The sequence below is a fragment of the Eptatretus burgeri genome, chromosome 12 (assembly GCF_056783735.1).
Source record: "Eptatretus burgeri isolate ZD-2024b chromosome 12, Ebu_testis_v1, whole genome shotgun sequence".
In the NCBI taxonomy this organism is placed as follows: Eukaryota; Metazoa; Chordata; class Myxini; order Myxiniformes; family Myxinidae; genus Eptatretus; species Eptatretus burgeri.
The window spans coordinates 81,901,917-81,924,531 of NC_140972.1; the positions used below are offsets into that span (position 1 = coordinate 81,901,917).

Here is a 22,615-nt window from a genome sequence, read left to right on the forward strand (position 1 = left end):
AGCTTCAACTAGTGAAACACCAGGTTCATCTCAAGCGGAATATAACGTTCCTTCCATTAGTATTCTTCCTCCTCCCCGTTTTCTTCACCCTCCCACTCCTCCTCCTCCTCCCCTCCCACTTCTAATCTTCTTCCTCTTCCCACCCCTCCACCTCCCCCTATTCCACCCCCCACTCCACCTCCCCCTACTCCACCTCCCCCCACTCCTCCTCCCCACACTCCTCCTCCCTCCACTCTTCCTTCCCGACTCCTCCGACTCCTTCTCCCCCTTTGGAAGCGGAATGTGAGGCTTCCCTTATTAAACCATCAGCTCCATCTTTGGAGCATAACGATAATGTAATGGACACCAATCAGTACTCGGATTATGATTCGGACGGGGACTCATCACTTGCTTCTTGTGGCAGTGCTGAAGCATGGAATGATCCAGTTTCCCAAGATTCCGGAGAGTGTTACCAGTGTTCCACCTGCCGATATCATAAAGTTTCTTCATGACACCTTTCGCAAGAAACATGTTAAAATTAAAAACTTTTTCCCTGACTTATCCGGCTTTATAATCTCTGCGAAGCTTTTGCTCCTCAAAGCCGGACAGCTTGGTGTGACGGAATCACAAGTGTATCGACTCCGGAAATGCATCCTCAAAGCAAAGAATGAGCTGCAGACACAGAGAGACTAAGTTTTTGACACACCCAAACTCTATGTTAGCCTATGGCCTTCTCTATAGCGAGTTTAAATATTAATGGGGGACGCTCCTCCATCCGTAAAGCAGAAGTTAAACAGTTTGTTGAGACCAATCACATTGATGTTTTGCTTTTGCAAGAAACAAGATGTAGCTCCTCTTGTGCAAGTGAATGGCAAAGGATAATGAGGGGAAAATGGTTTTTTAGTAGTCTGGAACACCCAAGGGCTGGGGTGGCTGTTTATTTACAACCTTCCTTTTGCAGTCCCAGTGTTGTTTTTAATGAGATTATCAAAGGGTATTTGATTTCACTCACCTTCACACATAATGGCTTTAAACACACCGTACTGAATGTCTACACACCTAGCGATAGCACGGAGAGACTCACCTTTTACACACACTTAGAAACGTCTCTTTTACACATTGATTTTGATGGACTTGTCTGCTTGGGTGGAGATTTTAACTGCACGATGGACCCCACCATTGATCGTAATGGAGAGGAGCCGCACCCAGCAAGCGCAGCGCCTTTGTTGAGAGCCTTGTCCAAGTTTTCCCTGGTTGATGTGTGGAGAATCCGCAATCTTTCTCTCCGCCAATACACGTGGAGTCGGTGTTCAAAAGGCCACGTATCACTTGCAAGATTGGACCGTTTCTACATCAACAGTACCTTTTTAAATGTTGTGAGCAATATGGACATTATTCCGAGCGGCTTCTCAGACCATCACATTGTCGCACTTCGGATTCACCAACCAGTTCGGAATCGTGGTGCTGCCTACTGGACCTTCAACGCAAGCCTTTTGGATGACCAACTGTTTGTCGATGCCTTTGGTGTGTTCTGGAGAGCCTTGCTCCAACGTAAAACTTCCTTCCCCTGCCTTGGAAAATGGTGGGACAACGTCAAAGTGCAAATAAGATCCTTTTGCCAACAATATGGAGCCTACCACACCAAATATGACTCTGCCCTTCAATCCTTGCTTGCCAAAGAAATATTATATTTGCAGACCAACCTCTTGGCCTCAAATCATGAAAGAACCAACCTCTTGGCCTCAAATCATGAAAGAACCAACCTCTTGCTGGCGAAGAAAAAAGCTCTTCTTGCTGGACTTTGTGCAAAGCAAGCCAGAGGAGCGCTGATTCGTCTCCGACTGGAGAATTTGTGCTACCTGGACACCTCCTCTAAGTTCTTTTTTGGACTGGAAGATCAAACAAAGAGAAGTCAGCAGATAACTTCAGTAAGGACAAAGGAAGGAAGGATAACACACAATCAAAAAGATGTCAGAGCCTCACTCAGACACTACTTTACTGAACTTTATCGTGCTCCGAAAATCGACAACAAAATGGTAACAGTGCTGACTTCTTCCTTACCTCCCTTGTCAAAATCTGCAGTTCTACAAATGGACAAGGAAGTAACTTTGGAGGAACTCCAAGCTGCTCTTCAAACTCTACCCTCGGGTAAGGCCTCCAGCCTGGATGGAATTCCTGCGGAATTTTATAAAACCTTTTGGGACCTCCTCGGACCAGAACTACTTGAGGTTATAATCGACGGTCGACGATCAGGCTCACTGCCATTAAGCTGCCGGAGGAGCTGTCCTCGCCCTTATCCCCAAAAAGGAGACCTTCAGCAACCACACAACTGGCGTCCCATCTCATTACTCTGTGCAGACTACAAAATATTTTCCAAGGCCCTTGCCAACCGCCTTAAAGCCATAATCGAGGAGATCGTACACCCAGATCAGTCTTACTGTGTCCTGAAGAGGACAATTCATGACAGTATCTTTATTGTGCGTGATATAATTGACATCTGTTCTCTTGAGCAAAGAAATGTCGGGTTGGTGTTCTTAGATCAAGAAAAGGCCTTTGATACCATTGATCATTTTTATCTTTTCTCTGTTTTACGGGGGTTTGGTTTTGGGGAAAATTTTATCTCTCATGTGCAGTTACTGTATAACAACACTTTTAGTCTCTTAAAGGTTAACAACATTTTGTGTCCCCCTTTCCCGGTTAATAGAGGCATTCGTCAAGGGTGCCCTCTTTCTGGCCTCCTGTACTCTCTTGCGATCGAGCCTTTACTCGTTCGGTTGCGTGCACGTCTTCTTGGTTTCCTTCCTCAACCAATGGCGAACCCGTTGAAAGTGATTGCTTATGCAGATGATCTTTGTGCAATCGTTCGCTCGAATGAGGACGTCTCAGCCTTGGTCCGTTGCATTCATGAATTTGGTTTGGCAAGTTCCACAAAAGTGAACTGGGGAAAAAGCAGAGCTCTCCATCTTGGTCCACAAAATGGCGCCATTCCTCCGACTCTTCCCGAGAAACTTAAATGGGAAAGGGATGGAATTCTTTACCTAGGCGTCTTTCTTGGAACTGAGAACTTCATTTTAAAAAACTGGGAATCTCTAATAATTAAAACTGAGAGACGTTTACGAAAGTGGAAGGGCTTACTTTGTCAACTCTCCTATCGGGGCCGAACCCTTGTTATCAACAACCTTGCAGCATCAATGCTTTGGCACGTTTTTATAGCACTGCAGCCCCCAGATTTGTTTCTTAAAAAATTACAATCAATTCTTATTGACTTCTTTTGGGGAGGAAAGCATTGGCTCCAACCTGGTGTGTTAAACCTGCCTGTTGCTGAAGGAGGACAGGGGCTGATTGCTATTACCAGCAAGGTGATGGCTTTTCGCCTCCTTTCGCCGCAGACTGCTGTACACGGACGTCTCGTGGAAGGCCTTGGCTCACTGCCTGCTTCGGCAGGCGGGGAAACTCGGCTACGATCAGCAACTGTTCCTTATTGACACCAAGAAAGTTGATATAGCATCAGTCCCCCTGTTTTATACAAGCATGCTGAAGGCATGGCAGGCAGTCACTGTTTGCCGAAATAACAATGACTACTCCCTGGAAATGTTTTTAAATGAGCCTATCTTTTTAAACCCCATTTTTGAAGGGGTCTGCAGCAATTATATTCTTGTGCAGAAGTTTATTGATGCTGGATGTAATGAAGGTAAAAGATCTCAGAACTCCTTCTCCTTATAAGTGGAAGCCAGCTGCTGACGTCGCTGTGGCCACTGGAGTGAGGTCCATTCGAATTATTGGGAGAATCTTTTCTGTGATTCTGCGCTTTTTCAAGCAAACTAATCTGAAATGGATTCCACAGGTAGAAGCTAACCTTTCTTTATCCCTACATCCCTTTCCAGAGCTTTTGCTTCATTTTCAAGGTTTCACCTCCTTTAAATTGATGGAAAAATCTTCTGTTTACGCTTTGTGTGTTAAAACTCTTGTTCCCGATAGACCTGCGGAACCACAAGCACATTGGGGGAGAATGCTTCAGACCACTCATTCTACTTCGATCAACTGGCATGTTATGTACAAGGCACCCACTGCTAAGCGCTCCGGAGATTTGCAGTGGCGACTGGCACATTACATTTTACCATCCAATGTTTTATCTCATCGTATATGTCCCGATAACACAGAATTGTGTCCCTTCTGCGGTGCCACAGAAACTATTTTTCACATTTTTATTGATTGCTCAAGGTTGGCACCCCTTTTTACAGTCTTATCACGTGCTATCCGGGGGACTCGGCCTAACTTTTTACTTGTTGTGGTTTTGTTTACGGTTTTAGCATCTTCCACCAGCGTAAATACGAGTGCCTGTTAGCAAATTATTTGTCCTCTGAAGCGAAGCTTGCTATATACATGTCAAGGAAACGCAAACTTCAAGATGTTTGTGATTCTGTTTCCGATGTTGTTTATCTCTTTAAAACCTTGGTCACAGCACGAGTGCACCTTGAAATTAATTCCAGTGATTGTACACTGTTCTCACAACAGTGGTGTGTGAACACATCCTTATGTGAACTTGTTGATGGTGTACTTACATTGAAGTTTTAATTTACCTTGTTTCTTTGTTGGGCAATGCTCAGGCATTTGCTTGTACTGGTATAACTTCTCTTGTTGCATCATGATCCCAAACAATCAAGAGGCCAAAAGTGTCTGTGTGTCTCTCTCTGTCTCTCTCTCTCTCTCTCTCTCTCTCTCTCTCTCTCTCTCTCTCTCTCTCTCTCTCTCTCTCTCTCTCTGGCACGCACGTGCAGCATAAGGGGCTGTTGCTCAGTCTCTGGCGGTACGTGTGGAGCCTGTTGATTTCTCTCTTCTTATCATCTTCTCCTCTCTCTAATGTATTTTTTGGGGGTGTTCCTTGTGTATAAATTGTTATCAATGCTTTATCGATTACTTGAAAATTGAATTGGTTTCTTCTCTTCTTTTTTCCACTCTTGTATATAATCCTTTGCTTTGTTGTATTGAATTTTTACCTTTTATACTTTTTTGTAATAAAAGGACATAAAAGTCAAAGTCTCTCTCTCTCTTTCTCTTTCTCTTTCTCTCTCTCGCATTCTCTCTCTCGCATTCTCTCTCTCGCATTCTCTCTCTCGCATTCTCTCTCTCGCATTCTCTCTCTCGCATTCTCTCTCTCGCATTCTCTCTCTCGCATTCTCTCTCTCGCATTCTCTCTCTCGCATTCTCTCTCTCGCATTCTCTCTCTCGCATTCTCTCTCTCGCATTCTCTCTCTCTCTCTCGCATTCTCTCTCTCTCTCTCGCATTCTCTCTCTCTCTCTCGCATTCTCTCTCGCATTCTCTCTCGCATTCTCTCTCGCATTCTCTCTCGCGTTCTCTCTCGCGTTCTCTCTCCTTCTCTCTCTCTCTCTCTCTCTCTCTCTCTCTCTCGCATTCTCTCTCTCTCTCTCTCTCTCTCTCTCTCGCATTCTCTCTCTCTCTCTCTCTCATTCTCTCTCTCTCTCTCTCTCTCTCTCGCATTCTCTCTCTCTCTCTCTCTCTCTCTCTCTCTCTCTCTCTCTCTCTCTCTCTCTCTCTCTCTCTCTCTCTCTCTCTCTCTCTCTCGCATTCTCTCTCTCTCTCTCTCTCTCTCTCTCTCTCTCTCTCTCTCTCTCTCGCATTCTCTCTCGCATTCTCTCTCTCTCTCTCTCTCTCTCTCTCGCATTCTCTCTCTGTTCTCTCTCTCTCTCTCTCTCTCTCTCTCTCTCTCTCTCTCTCTCTCTCTCTCTCTCTCTCTCTCTCTCTCTCTCTCTCTCTCTCTGTTCTCTCTGTTCTCTCTCTCCCCTCTCTCTCTCCTCTCTCCTCTCTCTCTCCTCTCTCCTCTCCTCTCTCCTCTCTCCTCTCTCTCTCTCTCTCTCTCTCTCTCTCTCTCTCTCTCTCTCTCTCTCTCTCTCTCTCTCTCTCTCTCTCTGTTCTCTCTCTCTCTCTCTCTCTGTTCTCTCTCTCTCTCTCTCTCTCTGTTCTCTCTCTCTCTCTCTCTCTCTTTTTCTCTCTCTCTCTCTCTCTCTCTGTTCTCTCTCTCTCTCTGTTCTCTCTCTCTCTGTTCTCTCTCTCTCTCTCTCTGTTCTCTCTCTCTCTCTCTCTCTGTGTTCTCTCCCTCTCTGTTCTCTCTCTTGGTATTCTCATCAGTGAAGCAACGAGTGGCATTTACTAGTGGTACATAAATAAAGCAACACTGAAGCGATTAAAAAAAACTGTTCGTCTCATGCATATATGTGGTAAATAGGGAGAGAGGGGGGTGTAGAGCTAATATGTGGTAAATAGGGAGAGAGGGGGGTGTAGAGCTAATATGTGGTAAATAGGGAGAGAGGGGGGTGTAGAGCTAATATGTGGTTAATAGGGAGAGAGGGGTGTAGAGCTAATATGTGGTTAATAGGGAGAGAGGGGGTGTAGAGCTAATATGTGGTTAATAGGGAGAGAGGGGGGTGTAAACTAATATGTGGTTAATAGGGAGAGAGGGGGGTGTAGAGCTAATATGTGGTAAATAGGGAGAGAGGGGGTGTCGAGCTAACCCTAATACGAAACTCAAACACACATTCCTTATGTAGGGAGAGGGGGGGATGGTCCAGCTGTGATGCAGATGCACAGACGTCTCCTGCTGTGTGTGTGCATGTGTGTTTGTGTGTTTGTCTGTGTGCGTGTGTGTGTGTGTGTGTGTGTGTGTGTGTGTGTGTGTTTGGGGGGAGGGAGAGGGGGGATGGCCTAATAAAGAAGTTCACTTTAAAGATAAGTGATTTCTCAACAAAACAAAAGGTATTTTCATTGTGGTTATTGGTGCTGAACTTGTCACTCATTCGTGCTTTGGCTGATGTAGAGAAAACAACTTTTTCTTTGCAGGCGCAAGGCTTTTGCAGGCGCAAAGGTACAACTGACTGACAGTGGGACAAACATCAAGATAATGAATGAACAGGAAAAGAGGAGGGGAGGAAACACAAAACAATAGCAAGTAAGGTTGTTGGGTTCGGAAGGTTAATGGGTCAGAATTGGGAATGACAAGAGATGGCGATGCACTGCTTGCTTGGTGTGAGGCAGAAAGGCCTCTGGGAAGTGATTCCATGGACAGGACTGCGAGTTGTGGAAAAAAAGTTTGCTGTTCATATTTGTTTGAAATCATCACAATGATGTCAAGCACCAACAATAGAGCTTTCGTTGTTGTGTTGTAGGCAACACATGTCTGCTGCTTGTATTATTTATGTAGGGAGGGGGTGGGTAACAGTTGTGATGTTGATGCAGTACCACCATAATCAAAATGGGTCACCTGACTGAAACAAAGGCCTACAGGGTAGGGCAGTGATGTGAAACTTAAAAATTGCTCCGGCAATAGCTTGCCCACTCTTTGTCGAAAGACACAATGGTATAATAACATCCACCAGCTAATTATAGACGGATGGGACACCCACTTTCACGTCCATCAGAGGAAAAGAACATTAATTGATGCAACACCAGGATGAGAGCATATAATTGGGTAAAGGCAATGACAACATCTTCCATCGTCATCTGAATACAATAGAATCCCATAAAGAGTAGTTGTTGATAAGATACATCTTAATAAAATATATATATATATATAATTTTTTTTAGCATTTTTACATATCAGGTTTGTGAGGTCAGTTTTAACAACACAAACAGCATTCAGCTGAATAGCGTTCAGATACATTTTGCCATATAGTTTCACTCTGTAACATTCAGCTAAAATATTTGGATACACTATGCTGTACCTCTGCTCTTGTGGAATGTCATCCCTGATATTCCTTTCAGCCACATTCACCATTCTTTTGTTCCAAATGGTGCATTTTGCTAGCCCTGTGCTTTACATCCAGTCTTTTCGCTGGCTTGCTGAAAACTGGAGAGACAATTAATAGCATCACTTGTGATGAACGACAGACATGATGAATTGGTGAATGTTGTTTGGTATTGTCAGGTCAGGCCAGATTAGATCTGTGACTTGCTTCAGTTACCAAGTAAACCTGGACTAACCTGTTTCATAGTTGTGAGCGACTGAACCGTCTCCCCCACCAGGTTTTCTGATGAGGAGAGTGTATGATATAGACCATGTGGAGGTACTCGCTATTACCTTCAGAAAATGATTTTCGTTGTGCAGATCACCAATCTGGATGAAATTTGACATACTTCAAGAATTTTAGACGCTGAGTCCAAATCCACTTGTTTCCACGTCGAGGATGTGACTCAATTGGTCATTTTTGGCAATTGAAGATGCACCGAACATTAAAGCACGATTTTGACAGAAATGAAGAATCAAGGAGAGACTGATATGTACGTCAAAGAAAACTCTTGTGAGGTCTTAAAATGATACAATATGTTTATACAGAGCCCTATTCACTGTTAATAAAGATGTTTATAATTAAAGGTCGTAAACCGAAGCAGTTACATATTTTTACCGGCCAAAAACGTCTGGACCGACCAGACAGGCCTTCGAGTTGACCAAGGCAACTTTTTGCTTAAAAGGCAGCCACACTGGCTATTAAAGGTAGTTACATTGACTATTAAAGGCAGCCACACTGGCTATTAAAGGTAGTTACATTGACTATTAAAGGCAGCCACACTGGCTATTAAAGGTAGTTACATTGACTATTAAAGGCAGCCACACTGGCTATTAAAGGTAGTTACATTGACTATTAAAGGCAGCCACACTGGCTATTAAAGGTAGTTACATTGACTATTAAAGGCAGCCACACTGGCTATTAAAGGTAGTTACATTGACTATTAAAGGGAGCCACACTGGCTATTAAAGGTAGTTACATTGACTATTAAAGGCAGCCACACTGGCTATTAAAGGTAGTTACATTGACTATTAAAGGCAGCCACACTGGCTATTAAAGGTAGTTACATTGGCTATTAAAGGCAGCCACACTGGCTATTAAAGGTAGTTACATTGACTATTAAAGGCAGCCACACTGGCTATTAAAGGTAGTTACATTGACTATTAAAGGCAGCCACACTGGCTATTAAAGGTAGTTACATTGGCTATTAAAGGCAGCCACACTGGCTATTAAAGGTAGTTACATTGACTATTAAAGGCAGCCACACTGGCTATTAAAGGTAGTTACATTGGCTATTACGGATTAAATCAAAGACAAAGAGACTGCGCGACTCAGCCTGATGAAAAGTAGAACTGCCACAAGAGGATAACTGTCTTAGAACTCCAGTATTTCTTGCTCTGAAGCGGTTGCTGAACTCGGCTCTTGACTGCTGCTATTACAAAACTCAAGTCCACTATTACATGCTAACCAACCTGAATACTACTGTGTAGTAGATCACCACAGCAAAAGCAGTGTGACACCTGCATTCACAGTTCGTCGTCGGAATCATCGTCAGTTCTGCTTTCATCATCCATACGTTCCATTTCTGCACGGGTCTGTTCATCGTTGGCGCAGTTTTGACACCCACAGCACTCTGTGCAGGACAGTCCTTTTGACCGGCAAGAACACTGGTTGGTCTCGCATTTCGTCTTCTTGCAATTACATTTCGTCGCCTCCAACAGTTTCTCGGCGCTGGTGGTTTGTTCAGCCAGTGAACAATCAGTGCTCCGTTGTGTTCCACCCATCCGTGAAATGTAGGAGAAGGGGCTTCTAGAAACCTCTCAGTCGCGCGGTGGTGGATCGCAGACTGATAGTTCACTCTTCTGCAATGCAGCATCAGAGCGTCGCTTGTAGGCGGCAACTTCTGTTCTCCCAGCGACTGGCTGCAGAATAGCTTGTAGCGAGCCTCATCCACACTCTTCATGGTCGGCTGATTGTACATGGCGCAGACGAATTGTTCCAGGTCGTGAATGATATTCTGACCTCGCGTAAATTCTCGACCAATGGTCCCGAAACAGGTGATGAGATGGGGACCCTTCATCATCAAGTCAAATGGCCTTGTTTTGCCCTTCCCATGGAATGCACTGGTGGTATCACTTCCCGTGAAATTGTGCAAACCTATCAACGCATCGCAGACAGAACTTTCCAGGGCATTACTCAGCTTCCTAATGTCAACGACGATAATGTCCTTAGGACTTCCTTTGACCAGATGGAAATTTCGTGCTCGAATCGACTTCGAGTGAGCCAACGCCAACACAAACACATCGGTGTCGAAACTCTCTATGCGCACCGACTCTTCATTCTGTCCCGCATGAGTGGCATGTAGCAGGAGCTTCGTGTCAGCTTCCTCATGGTCACATTCAAGTTCAGGTACTGACGACACAGTCATGACACCATTCGACGCCTCGATTTTCTCATATTTGCCGGCATGACTGACGTACAACAGCATGTCGTCCAGTTTTGATGGAGAGATGTTTTTCGTCCACGATTCGACGATGAACTCTATCAACGCCTCCTTGTTGGCTCCGCTCAGGAGATAATTGGCCCACTGTTTTGGAAGGGCTTGATCACGTCCGTAGATGGTTCGCACCTGAAGATCGCCCATCCTGCCCGCTCGTCTGGCATGCTCCAGGCACTTGATGCTGATACTTGGGTAAGTATCAAACACCATGTCCAGTCTCGAAGATTGGTTATGTCGTGCTTTGGCCACTACGATGTTCAGCACCATCTCTTCCATTTTGCCGAAAGTGTTAAGCAGTGAACCAGCCTTTATCACCTGAATAACGGCCATTCCATCCACAATTGTTGCAGCTTGGATAGGCCGAGCGTCCACACGGCAATCGGGCCACAGTTTCAGTATATGGTTGCGGAGTTTGGCTTTGTCCGTCTTAGCAATCGAACCATCACCGGATGCCAGTGGGAAAGATATGTTCGCCAGTGGGTACGCGAGCAGATCGTGGAGTGTGACATTGCTTTTCTCTCCAATCAACAGCAGTCGTGTGAAAAGACGACGTTCATTCGCAATTTCAACCTTCGGCGTCTGCTGGTGGGGAGTCGCCGACTTGCCTCGCGCCTTCGAGAAAGTTGCCAATTTGGCCTTCGAAATCGGACTGAAGAATGAGACTTCACCCGAGAGAAGCCGACCACGCATGAATTGCACGACAGCATTCTCTCCCTTGACATACGCGTTCATCAAGTCCGCAGAAGGGGCTGGCGGTGCGATGACACCTGAACTAATATTGACGAGTTCAAGGTGAGCGCCGGAGAAAGGGTTAATCATTTGAAGTACTGTGGCCATCACATGTACCACCACTGCTTCGTTCTTCTTCGAGCTCGCCACATCCAAATCCTTTCTCGTTTGGGGCTCGTCGTGGATACCCGCCATGGATTCACATTTCCTTGCGATTTCCGCACGTGCTGGTTGGGACAGGATCCACTTCTTCACAGCTGTGCTTTTCTGAGTGTAACCAATGATGCCTCCACTGGCCTTGCTGTCCCTATTTAAAGTCTGCTCTATGATCTGATCACACGCAACACTACTAAATCCATAACGACTATGCCGTTGGGCAGTCCATTTGCCGTCCATGGACGCTTGATAGGTGTCTGGGTGGGAGTGCTCTAGCCCGGCCATTTCCAGCCAGTAAACAGGTAAGTACCTTGCATAGTTTAGGTGATCGTACGCAAAGTACCAGGGCATTGATGCTCTCGTGATCGCAAGGTGTTTCCACCAGTTCGAAGTACGAGTTGCCTGTATAAGCTCGAGTGCGAGCTCCACCATTTCCAAGTCGGGCCATGTAATGTCCACACTTTGGTGTTTGTTCAGGTCATCCCTCACCATGAGTGCTCCTGAGTATAGAACATGTAAATTGAGGCCTGAGTCACCCTCCTGTGGACCCTGGCTGGCTTCATCCTCTGTAGTTGACTCTGTTTCTGTTGTAGAGCTACTGTCTACAACAGCAGCCTGAGCAATGGAATCAATATCAATGTCCTTCATATACACCACTTCGCTCTCAGACATTTTTGGTGGACGACAGAAAATCATGTCTGGGTACCGTTCCTGCAGTCTTTTCTTCAGTCTTGTTGCCTGGTAATTGGCCTTATCCTGACCTTCGCATACTCTGAGTAGGTCATTGAACATCTCACACAACTTCTTCATGTGTATAGATTGCTTTCCATCAATGAGTCTGACCTGGATTACTTTATCACAGAAAATGTCAAATGTTGAGTCATAATTCACTTTCTGAGTTTGGAGTTTACTTTCACTCTGTCTGTGGTATGTGTCATTCACATACTCATAATAACATTTACGGTGATAACAAACTGCCAGCGCCACACAGTCTTTATCCTTTATAGTTGTCATTATTCTCACATCACGTTCATCTCTCCTCTGCTCAGCAGTTTCCCTCAGCTTTCCTTCATCCTGTGTTTCTGCCAGGGACAACTGATCACGTTGAGATTTTCCTTTGACACAGATGAATTTGTCTTTTTTCTGGCATATGACACAAATTCTTGGCAGTACACCAGCTGATTTGCCAGCTACCCTTTCTACAGAGGTTCTGAGGGGTTTTCTACGTATTTTGTGGTAGAGTGCCCCTCTTCTTCTCGTCTGCCCACCACCTCACTTGGCTCTAGCAGAAACTGCAGTAGTGCTGGCTTCTGATTTCCTTTTCCTGGCTTCAGCACGTTATATATGATCCTTGTTACAAAACGACGCATAGCAGAACCGGTGATGGCCGGCATCTGCAGGAGGATCAGTCATTGACAGCAGTTTCATTATTCGATCAGCCAGCAAACGGCATTTGTTGATAGTTTCACTATCTGTGGCGTCGCACCAAGTCTTCGTACACTCACATACCTTACGCCAGCTCGTTACCATGAATTGCGTCACTTTCTCATCTTCTTCCCCGCCCAAGTGTGAAACAACGCATATTTGGTTGTTGAAAGACCAAAAATCACTCGAAACCACACGACAACCATGGGCGCCGCCATCTTGATTTGTTGTTTCCTGGTCGCTTCCTCCGCGATTCCAAGCTCACCACGCCCACTTCACGGCGGTAATTTCAAATGGTAATAACTGTCGGTGTGTCAACTTGTGCATATGGAAACAAGTAGGAATTTCAATGGTGTGTTCTCATGAATGTACAGGGTGAATTTCGTTTAGATTGGTGATCTGCACAATGAAACTGAACGAACCGACCCACCTCCAAATGACCTAATATGGACACCCAGCAGGATCAAACGCAAAACCTGTCAAATGGTGGAGGACCTCCTTGTGAGTCAACGGCCATCCATATCTCATGCCCAACTGTGTCTGCGGATGTCCTCCTGCACTTGGGTTACTTTTTATTAGGAGGTTGGTGGCAGGATTTGCACTCCAGCCACCGTAAAACCCTTCATTCCACAAAACATACCAAAAGTAAAAAGATATCTGAAAACCCACTCCATGGGAGCACCTCCTGTGCAGCTGCCCTCCGCATGGCAGCTCACTGGATGATGGGATTGGGCAAAGCTTTTGGGACCCCCCACTCTTTGATGAAAGGAAGAAAACCACAGGGTAACTTTCACAGGTTAGATTGCAGTTGTGTTTGTCGGGATGGTGCTGAGGTGTAATCCACCAGATGGCGGTCTACTTGGGTTAACCTGAGGCGGTCCCTTTGGGTGGGTGTATGTAATGTCCTCTCCCAAAGAGAGGATGATCACCTGTCTCTGTTATCATCTGAGCTTCAGCATTTGGACATCAGTATTGCAGCTCTCTCTGAGGTTCGGAGACCGGATTGCGGAGAGATCATGGTGGGTGGTTACACCTACTATTTGTTTGGTCCCTTTGGAGTTGGTTTGGTCACTCTATCATGCCCAAGGAGTTGCTCTAGCTGTGTCTAATAAGCTGACTCCAATGATAATTGAGTTAACCGGTCAACGAGCGTATTATGAGACAAAGGACTCGTCATTCCTTTGATGTCATTTCCCTGGTCTCTGTATATACTCCGACTGAGGCGAGCAATCTCATCGTGAAGGACACATTCTATGCCACTCTCGAGTCTGTAATTGATCAGTGCCCCTGGTGAGATACTCTTCTAGTCTTGGGGGATTTCATCAACTGGAACTAACAGGGATGGTTATGAGACATGTGTTGGTCTACATGGGTGTGGAACTGTGAACTGGAATAGCACTAAGTTTCTTAACTTTTCAAGAAGTCATGGACTTAGGGTGGCTGGTTCATGGTTTCAGCACCCACAGGCTCATCACTTGACTTGGTAAAGTGTATGTGTGCTAAGGGTGTACAAGGAGGGCAGGAGGCCCATGTAGGAGGAATCTGTGAGGGGGAAGAGGATCATCCTGTGGTCAAGTGATTGTTGTCCTGCTTACAGAGGAATTCACGCACTGCGTGCCTCCAAGCCTGTCCCATGGTGTACTGCAGTTAGAGCGGAAAGTGGTGAGCTCTTGACAGAGGAGTCCGAAGTGAAGGCCCGCTGGGCCAGTTACTTTAGTTGGCTGTACCAGGCTGATCCACCAGCTGTCGAGTTGGATGTCAGGGGTGTTACTAACCCTATTGCTGACCCTCCAATCAACTGTGATCCACCTTCCTTTGTGGAAACACAGGCTGCGGTGAACCAGTTTAAATGGGGTGAAGCTCCTGGGATATGTGGCATCCAAGCTGAACTTCTCAAGGCTGGTGGAAATGCTCTACTTGTGTCGTTGCATGCAGTTCTGTGCTCTGCCTGGAACACAGGTATCATCCCAACTGAGTAGAAGAGGTGCCTTGTTGTCCCTCTCTGAAAAGGGAAGGATAATTCTTGATCGGGTTTGCCACCATCTGCTTGAGCACCAGCATCCAGAGAAGACAGGCTTTACCTCAAAGAGGTCAATGATTGACCGTATCCTTGCTCTTCGGGTCCTCACCGAACACAGACGAGAGTTTCGTCAGGGGCTGTTTCCAGCCTATGTTGATCTCTGTAAAGTGTTTGATTCAGTGAATCGGATGACCACTGGAGGATTCTTGGTCTCATGGAGTGCCACCAAAACTGATCAATCTGATATCTGAACTATACTCTGGTAGTGAGAGTGCTGTGAGATGTGGTGATACCATCTCTGACTTATTTCCAGTTGTCACTGGAGATTGTAAGGGGTGTGTACTGGCCCCCGCACTTTTCAGTGCTTGTATGGACTGGATTCAGGGAAGGATGTCGGAGAGATCAAGCTGTGATGCATCCTTAAGGAATGTCAAGATTTCTGACCTTGATTTTGCAGATGATGCAGTCATCTTTGCAGAGACTCTGGATGTTCTTATGGGGGCCCTCAAGGTGCTGAATGGTGGTTGCAGCAGGTTGATCAGCATCTCAAGGAGATGAGGATGGGCCAGGCATCTGCCTAGGGAATGGCCAGATGGAGGCCCCTGGAGTACTGGCAAAAAGTGGACACAGCGACGTGCCGCTCCGGCGCATGCTCCCATACCTGACCTGACTTGTTTGGTGAATGACAATTGGTGAATGTCAGATATGAGCAGGTGGAGGAGGCATAGCTCCTTTGTTTTTGCTTTCTGGATATTTGTAAAAGAACATATTTTTTGCTGGTAAGCATATCTCATTGTGTTTACAACACAATGGCTTCCCAATTTTGTTGAAGTAATTGTTAATTTGGGAAGACTGTCCTGGTCTGAGCCATATTTTTGGGGACTCATACTGCCATGCCACAACTGATGTCCATTATTGTTTCCTCAAGTTTTTATATTTGTTGCATTAAACCATTTACTTTGGTTTGTCTATCGTTTTATTGTAATTCTGAGGTTGCTTCTGCCTTGGTTTAATCATGCCGGGGGTCAAGATCAGCACTATGACAATTTTTGTATCACTTTCATTATCAACGAGAATTCATAGAATACGTGACCCTGCACTGTCTTGAGAAACAAGACAATCGGTGGGGTCAGCGAGCGGAAAATTTGATTGGTTGTGATGATGTAAAATGTTTGAATATTTTGTCCAAGTACAGGAAAACGGAAAGGTTTTGAAAGTCCCCCCCCCCAAAAAAAAAGATTTGTCTTCTCAAGTGTTTAAGTCTATAAATCAATTGAAATAAAATAAAGATTTTACAGGTGCTGTTGATGCTGTGTCTTGTACACCACCTTATTTAACACGTTACATTAGTTATTCACGCCTGTTGTTTGTGTCCTTTAGGACGTTCTTAAAAACAATAAGTTTCCTGTTTGGAATGTTTGACACCCAGACAGGGAGACGGAGTAAAAATTTTTTTTTATCTCACTGGATCCTCTGTGCATGCACCTTTGGGACAAATTCAGAACCAAAGAACGGTTAGGTTTGTTTTCTGAATTCATGTTATGATTCGTGTTCAAAATATAACATTCAATTGAAATTGCGTTGTTCCGAAATCATAAACCGACGTTTACGTAAACAGACAGACAGAAATGAACCAATTGCTTAACCTCACTTTTCACTTCATGTGCGGGGGGGGGGGGGGGGGATATTCCCTTGTGTTTCTGCATGTTTTCTTTCTAGCATTTAGCATATCAGGCTATTTCAATACGACTTGTAATGTAAAAAAAACAAAACAAGAGAACAGTTGATTAACCAAAAACATTCGTCTTTCCATCAAATGGTTTGTGGAACTAATATTTCCATTTTAACACCATTCTAATGTATTCAGCTCATTCCATTACATTGATTAGTATTCTGTTGTTTTCCTTCATTTTAATCAGTTCCTTCATTAAGCATTTATTTTTCAATTACAAAACAGGGAGGGGTATGCAATAATCTAAAAGTTTCAAGTAATCGCCTCCATTTCATCCTTTGAACTTTAATACATCTGCTGAGAGCCAGTCCCACTTTCATCTGCAACTATTTTCCACATGCTCCAGTGCATCCTTATTTCCTTTTCTTCCTGTTTCTCCTTTATGTTACTTTGTTTGATGACAATTTTTACCTCTCTTGCTCTGCTCTTCCATGGGCATCGACAGTTTGCATAAAATTATCACTCATGCCATCAGCTTAACCTGTGATATTTACTTCTGGCAAGAACTATTAGAGGAAAAGCAAAACTTTGTGCCGTGATGATGAAAAGAGAAACAATGTCTCAAAAAGTTATGGACGGATTCGGACGAAATTTTGTGGACAGGTTGGAGGTGTCACAAGAACGAATTGATTCGATTTTGGTGAAGATCCGGATTTGAGAATTTGAAATAAAAAAGTGATTCTTCAAAATTGAGAGATGGGGCCAAAAAAAACTATAATTAGCACGGTATTTCAAAGACTTGTGGAAGGATTATGATAAAACTTGGTGGATGAGTTAGGTAGGTAACAACAACAAGCCGATTCGATTTTGGTTGAGGTCCAGATGTCGATCCGGCTTATCAGTGGGATACAAAACATAAACTGTTCTGCCTGATGGAGGTATGCACTTTTCCGAGTGCATTTCCAGTCTTTTCCTGTTAATTCATCTATGTCTATACAGGTCAGTGAAGCCAACTCACAAATCACATCAAACTGATGGCACAAAAAGCGATGAATAAATATATTGGCAGAAAAAGACAAGAAACTTTGTTGGTGCAATGATTAGAGTATCCACTCTTGAGTCTGGGAGGTTGGTGGTTTGAACTCCCAGTTAAGTAATACCAAAGACTTTTAAAATGTTACATTTCTGCTTCCTTGCTTGATGCTCAGCATTTAAAAATGATTGACTACCGACAAACAACCATAAGTTGGAAATAATAGCATAGGCTTTGATGAGCCGAATAGCCCCCTTCTTTGTCGAAGCTCCTTTTAAGGGAACTCTCAATATTAACTTATAGACCAAAGTTGTAAAATAAATAAATAATTTTGATGAGAGGCATCATTGCTGCTTGTGAAAGTTCATAACAATGACGTCTATTATGCGAACAGATGGCAAATCCTATCAATAGATTTGTCACAAGGACAAATGATTTGGTCCAAGTTGTCGAGCACAGTGGTCTTCAGCATGATGTTCACCAAGCTTTAATACAGTCATGCATCCAGGAAGGGAAGGAGGTGGGGGGCAGAATACAGGAAAGGAGAGTGTAGAAATTAAAGAGGGAGGAAGGGAATTGGTAGGGGACATGGTAGTGTCTGGGGAATGTTTCTGCCAAAGGCCATGAGAATGACGTCATTTTCAACATCAATATGCAAACACGTACATAGCCTACAACTAGTTTGCTTTTAAAAGTCAGTAATTTTAACTTTAAAAATAGCAGTGCAAAACTGCTGAACCAAGGATCAGCCTGAATTGTCAAGGCTGTTTTGATTCTTATTCTTTAAGGTAAGGCATCATAACGATGAAAATATTGCTGAGCTATCGATAATCATTCACTTACATATAAGGCTTCATGTTGACTACCTTGCTTCGCTGGTCTTTCAGAAATTAAACGAAAACAGTAGTTGGGAAATGAAAACGCTTTCTTCAAGTAAAATGTGGTGTCGTTTTATACCTCCGCCACCGAAGGTGGACGGACGTTATGTTTTCACTCATCTTTGTCTGTCTGTCCATCTGTGAGCAGAATATCTCAAAAAGTTGTGGACGGATTCGGACGCAACTTGGGAGAAATTTGGATGTGTGACTGGGATGAACTGATTCTATTTTGGTGAAGATCCGGATCCGGATACGAGAATTTTAAAAAATATTTTTAAAGTGATTCTTCACCATTGAGAGATGGGGCCAAAGACTATACATTGAGACATTGAGAGATACATTGAGTGAGAAACATTGAGAGATAGGGCCAAAATGGCAGATGTGGAATAGAAATGATATCTCAAAAAAGTTCTGGACAAGTTATTACAAAACATGGTGGATGAGTTGGGTAGGTGACAATAACAAGCCAATTAGATTTTGGTTCAGGCCCGGATGCAGATCTGGACTATCAGTGGGTTGCAGGACGTAAACTGTACAGCGTGGTGGAGGTATGGAGTCGACCGAGTGTCATTCTAGTTTACATTGTTATGTCAACCACACATTCCCAGGACTCGTACTTTGGCCTGATTGACCAGAGTTTTTGGTCTTAAAAAAAATTGTGAACAGTCGGGTTGATGTGAAATTCTTGGAGAAACTCTGAAAAGCCATTCAACTGAAAGTAAGGTTGATAAGACTGTCCTTTAGAAGAATTACAATGCACATCCCCACTTGAACACGAACGGGGTGTCTGCCATCAGGAATATGGAGGACCACGACTTCATCCATATTATTCACTAGCCTCGGTACTGATGTCGTGACTACCAGCTGTACTGCTGGGAAAAAAAGAAAAAAGAAAAAAAAAAAAGGTATTTCCTGCCAACCATTTTGAGGAGAAGGAGGGCCTCGGAAAGTGAGTGCAGGAGACTCAATAAGAGTGTATTTGTTCCTGTAACAAAATGCTTTACATATTACACAGACACATTGCAAGATGAAACGTAATTAGGTTTTTTGATTTACAAAATATAGCACACAGTCTTGAGGTTAAAACATTTATGAAGGTAGACGATGCATGCATTAGAATTCCTTGTGTATAAAATATTAATTACTTTACCAGGTGATTCATCTTCCTCATTATGAGTTTTGAATAATAGACAACGATAAGACAAATCACTTATTTTCAATCAAACAGACACACACACACACACACACACACACACACACACACACACACACACACACACACACACACACACACACACACACACACACACACACACACACACACACACACTCGATTGCTGTCAGTGAAACTTTATAGATTTCATCTTTGAAACTTCCTTGAGTTCTCCAACACATTCTGGCACTATCCAATGTATACAAACAATGAACAATTGATGATAATACAATCCAAGTGTGCTTTTCTGTTGATTGCAGTTGAAAGAATGCAATAAACGCACCATTAACATAATAAGGCGATGGATTAAACTTTTATTAACAGATAGTGCATGCTTCAAAAACGTCTCTTCCCTGAGTATACAGTGTTTAACAAGTGTAAAAGTGATTGGTATCCAGGAGTATACAGCTCGGTTCTTTTATAGAGGCTTTCTCAGAATGGTTTTAGGCTTTATGTTCTCCACCGTGCAATGTCCCGTCTGCATGCCCGTGTGTACACGAGTTCTCACGCCACCCAAACCCAGCGTCACCAAACTTTCTTCATGCGACGTTCCCGAGCCAACATCTGCCGGCGGTCGACCACGACCAAAGTATAGGTTCCCTTGACGGACACCGATTGCGCCGTCAACCTCCGGACAGAACCGATGGTATTCGACCTCGTCGTTAAAACGAACCCTCTCTTTCTGTGTCTGTGTGCAGTTGTCTCTTTTCTCTTTGAAGGCAATTCCATGAAGGTTGATGCTTTGCCGATTGCTTAACCGGTCACCACCATCCGAGAGCCTGGTGCCCACGGGTAGGCTTCCCTGTACCTTGAATGCTCCGTTGGGCATTAAAGAGCCATTAGTTAGCGTTAAATGGCCGTCTTGTTGTAGCGTTGCCTCCTTTGATGGAGTGTTTTTATGAAGCGACGACCCACGTCGATTGTAAGCGTTCTCCGGGTGTCTTTGAACAAGTAAGCACTTTGGTCGGTGCAGAGAAACGGTTGATGTCCGGCTGCAGCCAGGGGTTTCCCACTTTGAAGCTGCGGAGCATTGTACGGTCGATCCCTTTGATGCCCCAGTAGATCGAGTCTGAACGACTGTTCTTTTGCCGCACTTACTCGCTGAAGGAAGGGTGTTGCATGATCCAGAGCTCCGGGGAATGGAAGAAGAGCGAGCAGATCCATCATCACCCGAGCTCGCAGATAATGCGTGCTCATTAAAAAGATCCACGCCGGCTTGTTGCGGCGGCTTTAAAAGTATGCCCGAGTTATTACCTGATTTGGAACTCGAGGAAGGTGAGATGTAACAATGGGCACTACCCAACGTTTGTGCGTTCGTCGCGACATGGGGATTGCACGTTGCCGAGATCTCACTGGACGTGGATGTGACGCTTGTGCTGACCTTGTTATCTCCATTGAACAAGCCGGCGATGTTCATCCAGGAGAATTCGCTGGAACTAATGCTCAGTTCAACAGAATCTGAATCTTTGCCAGGATCACCCAAATTCAAATGGGACGTAAGTTTGTCTATCTGGGAAAGTACCTGGGAAATTCGAACGAAATGACACGAGGTTAGAACAACTTACGATCAAAGGCATCGCCGTGATATATACATACATATATATATATATATATATATATATATATATATATATATATATATATATATATATATATATATATATATATATATATATATATATATATATATATATACATACATATATATTGTATGTTAAGCATGACGTGGCATTGCTATACGTATATGTCACATTTGTACGGGAGATGTCTCTCACTTTGTATCCTCACGGTACATGTATCGCGCGCGTCCTTACTCGCCTCTCTCAGCTCCCTGGAGACGACTCGAAGCTCTCCGAGCACGTCCTCCATCTGAGCAATGGCAGCGGCAATTTGAGCCCGCAGGGCTTGCGATCCGCCGACGGCCTCCGCTGCCCGTTTGCTCCCAAGCTCCGCTCGAGATGACATCGCGGGCTCCGGGTCGGCCTCCACGGCTCCCGACGGGGCCAGCTGCTCGCATCGCCCGAGCGTATAGACTCGGCCAGCCGCGGCCGCGCTGCTATGCCCCACCTTCAGCGTTCCGCCACTAGCAGCAGTGTCGGGGGCAGCGAAAGTTTACATTGCGGGATCGATCGGTCGCCGCGGGCTGCTCCAGCTGTCATAATCATCATCGTCATCGACATCGGCATCAGGGTCTCGCGTCCCCCTTTTCACGTCGCCACAGCGTGCATGCTCGTCGCAGGCCGAGCACGAGGCTCGGAGAGACATCACAACATCTCCCGTCCGTTCCCCTCCATCGTCGATGCCTACGACCGTGCGGAGAGGTTCGCGCAAGCCCAAAGCACGGCGGCGTCGCGCGGCGATCGCGGGCATCTCGCGCTCGCAAATCGATGTCCGAGCTCCGTGCCGGAGCGTCTCGTGTAAAGTGCCGGTGCGATTCACGTCGCGCCACCCGTCAGCCGGCTCGCGATGTGCCCCCTCCCGTGCTCGGGAAAAACAAATAAATACAGCCTCAGATCACTTGGGATTATCTTGCAATTTACGCTCGGCTGAGCGAGGCAAGCGGCAAAAGAAACTGCTCATAAAGAGAAATTGCGCAGCGGGCCAACCATTAGAGCAACGAGGGATCACGAGCAAGAGGTGCAGGGAACACCGCCGGGCCATTTAACGCGCCCGTCGCACTCTCACCGGAGCCCGCTTTTCGCTTTTCACTCACTCACAACGACGACGACGACGACGACGACGACGACGACGACGACGACGACGACGACGACGACGACGTGCGTCATCGTCAAGTACATCTACCCGCGGTCCGAGGGCATGGCCGATGGCGATTTGAAATCCCGATCGTTTCAAATACGTTTTCAGGGTAACAGGACGACACAGATGAGAGCATCTCGCGATCGCAATGCTGGTCATGTTTCTCGAGAAATGATAATAAATTTACTTTCATTAACCAGTGATGGATGCAAATCCGAGCTGGCTGTTTGGACGAGTGGTGAAGACCCTAAACATAACTTTCATTAACTAGTGATGGATGCAAATCCGAGCTGGCTGTTTAGTCGAGTGGTGAAGACCCTAAACATAACTTTCATGAACCAGTGATGGATGCAAATCCGAGCTGGCTGTTTAGTCGAGTGGTGAAGACCCTAACCCTAACTTTCATTAACCAGTGATGGATGCAAATCCGAGCTGGCTGTTTGGACGAGTGGT

The 22,615-nt window shown here is 45.0% G+C and overlaps 1 protein-coding gene across 1 annotated transcript; it reads right to left on the bottom strand.

Moving 5' to 3' along the window:
- Positions 1–17,795: 17,795 nt before the first annotated feature.
- Positions 17,796–22,164, bottom strand: LOC147015999 (uncharacterized). Its single transcript, XM_085848689.1, has 2 exons — positions 21,224–22,164; positions 17,796–20,927 (listed from the first exon to the last, which is right to left on the bottom strand). The coding sequence occupies exons 1-2, from the start codon at positions 21,368–21,370 to the stop codon at positions 19,824–19,826; spliced, it is 1,251 nt and encodes a 416-aa protein (XP_085704815.1). The 5' UTR covers positions 21,371–22,164; the 3' UTR covers positions 17,796–19,823.
- Positions 22,165–22,615: the final 451 nt, after the last annotated feature.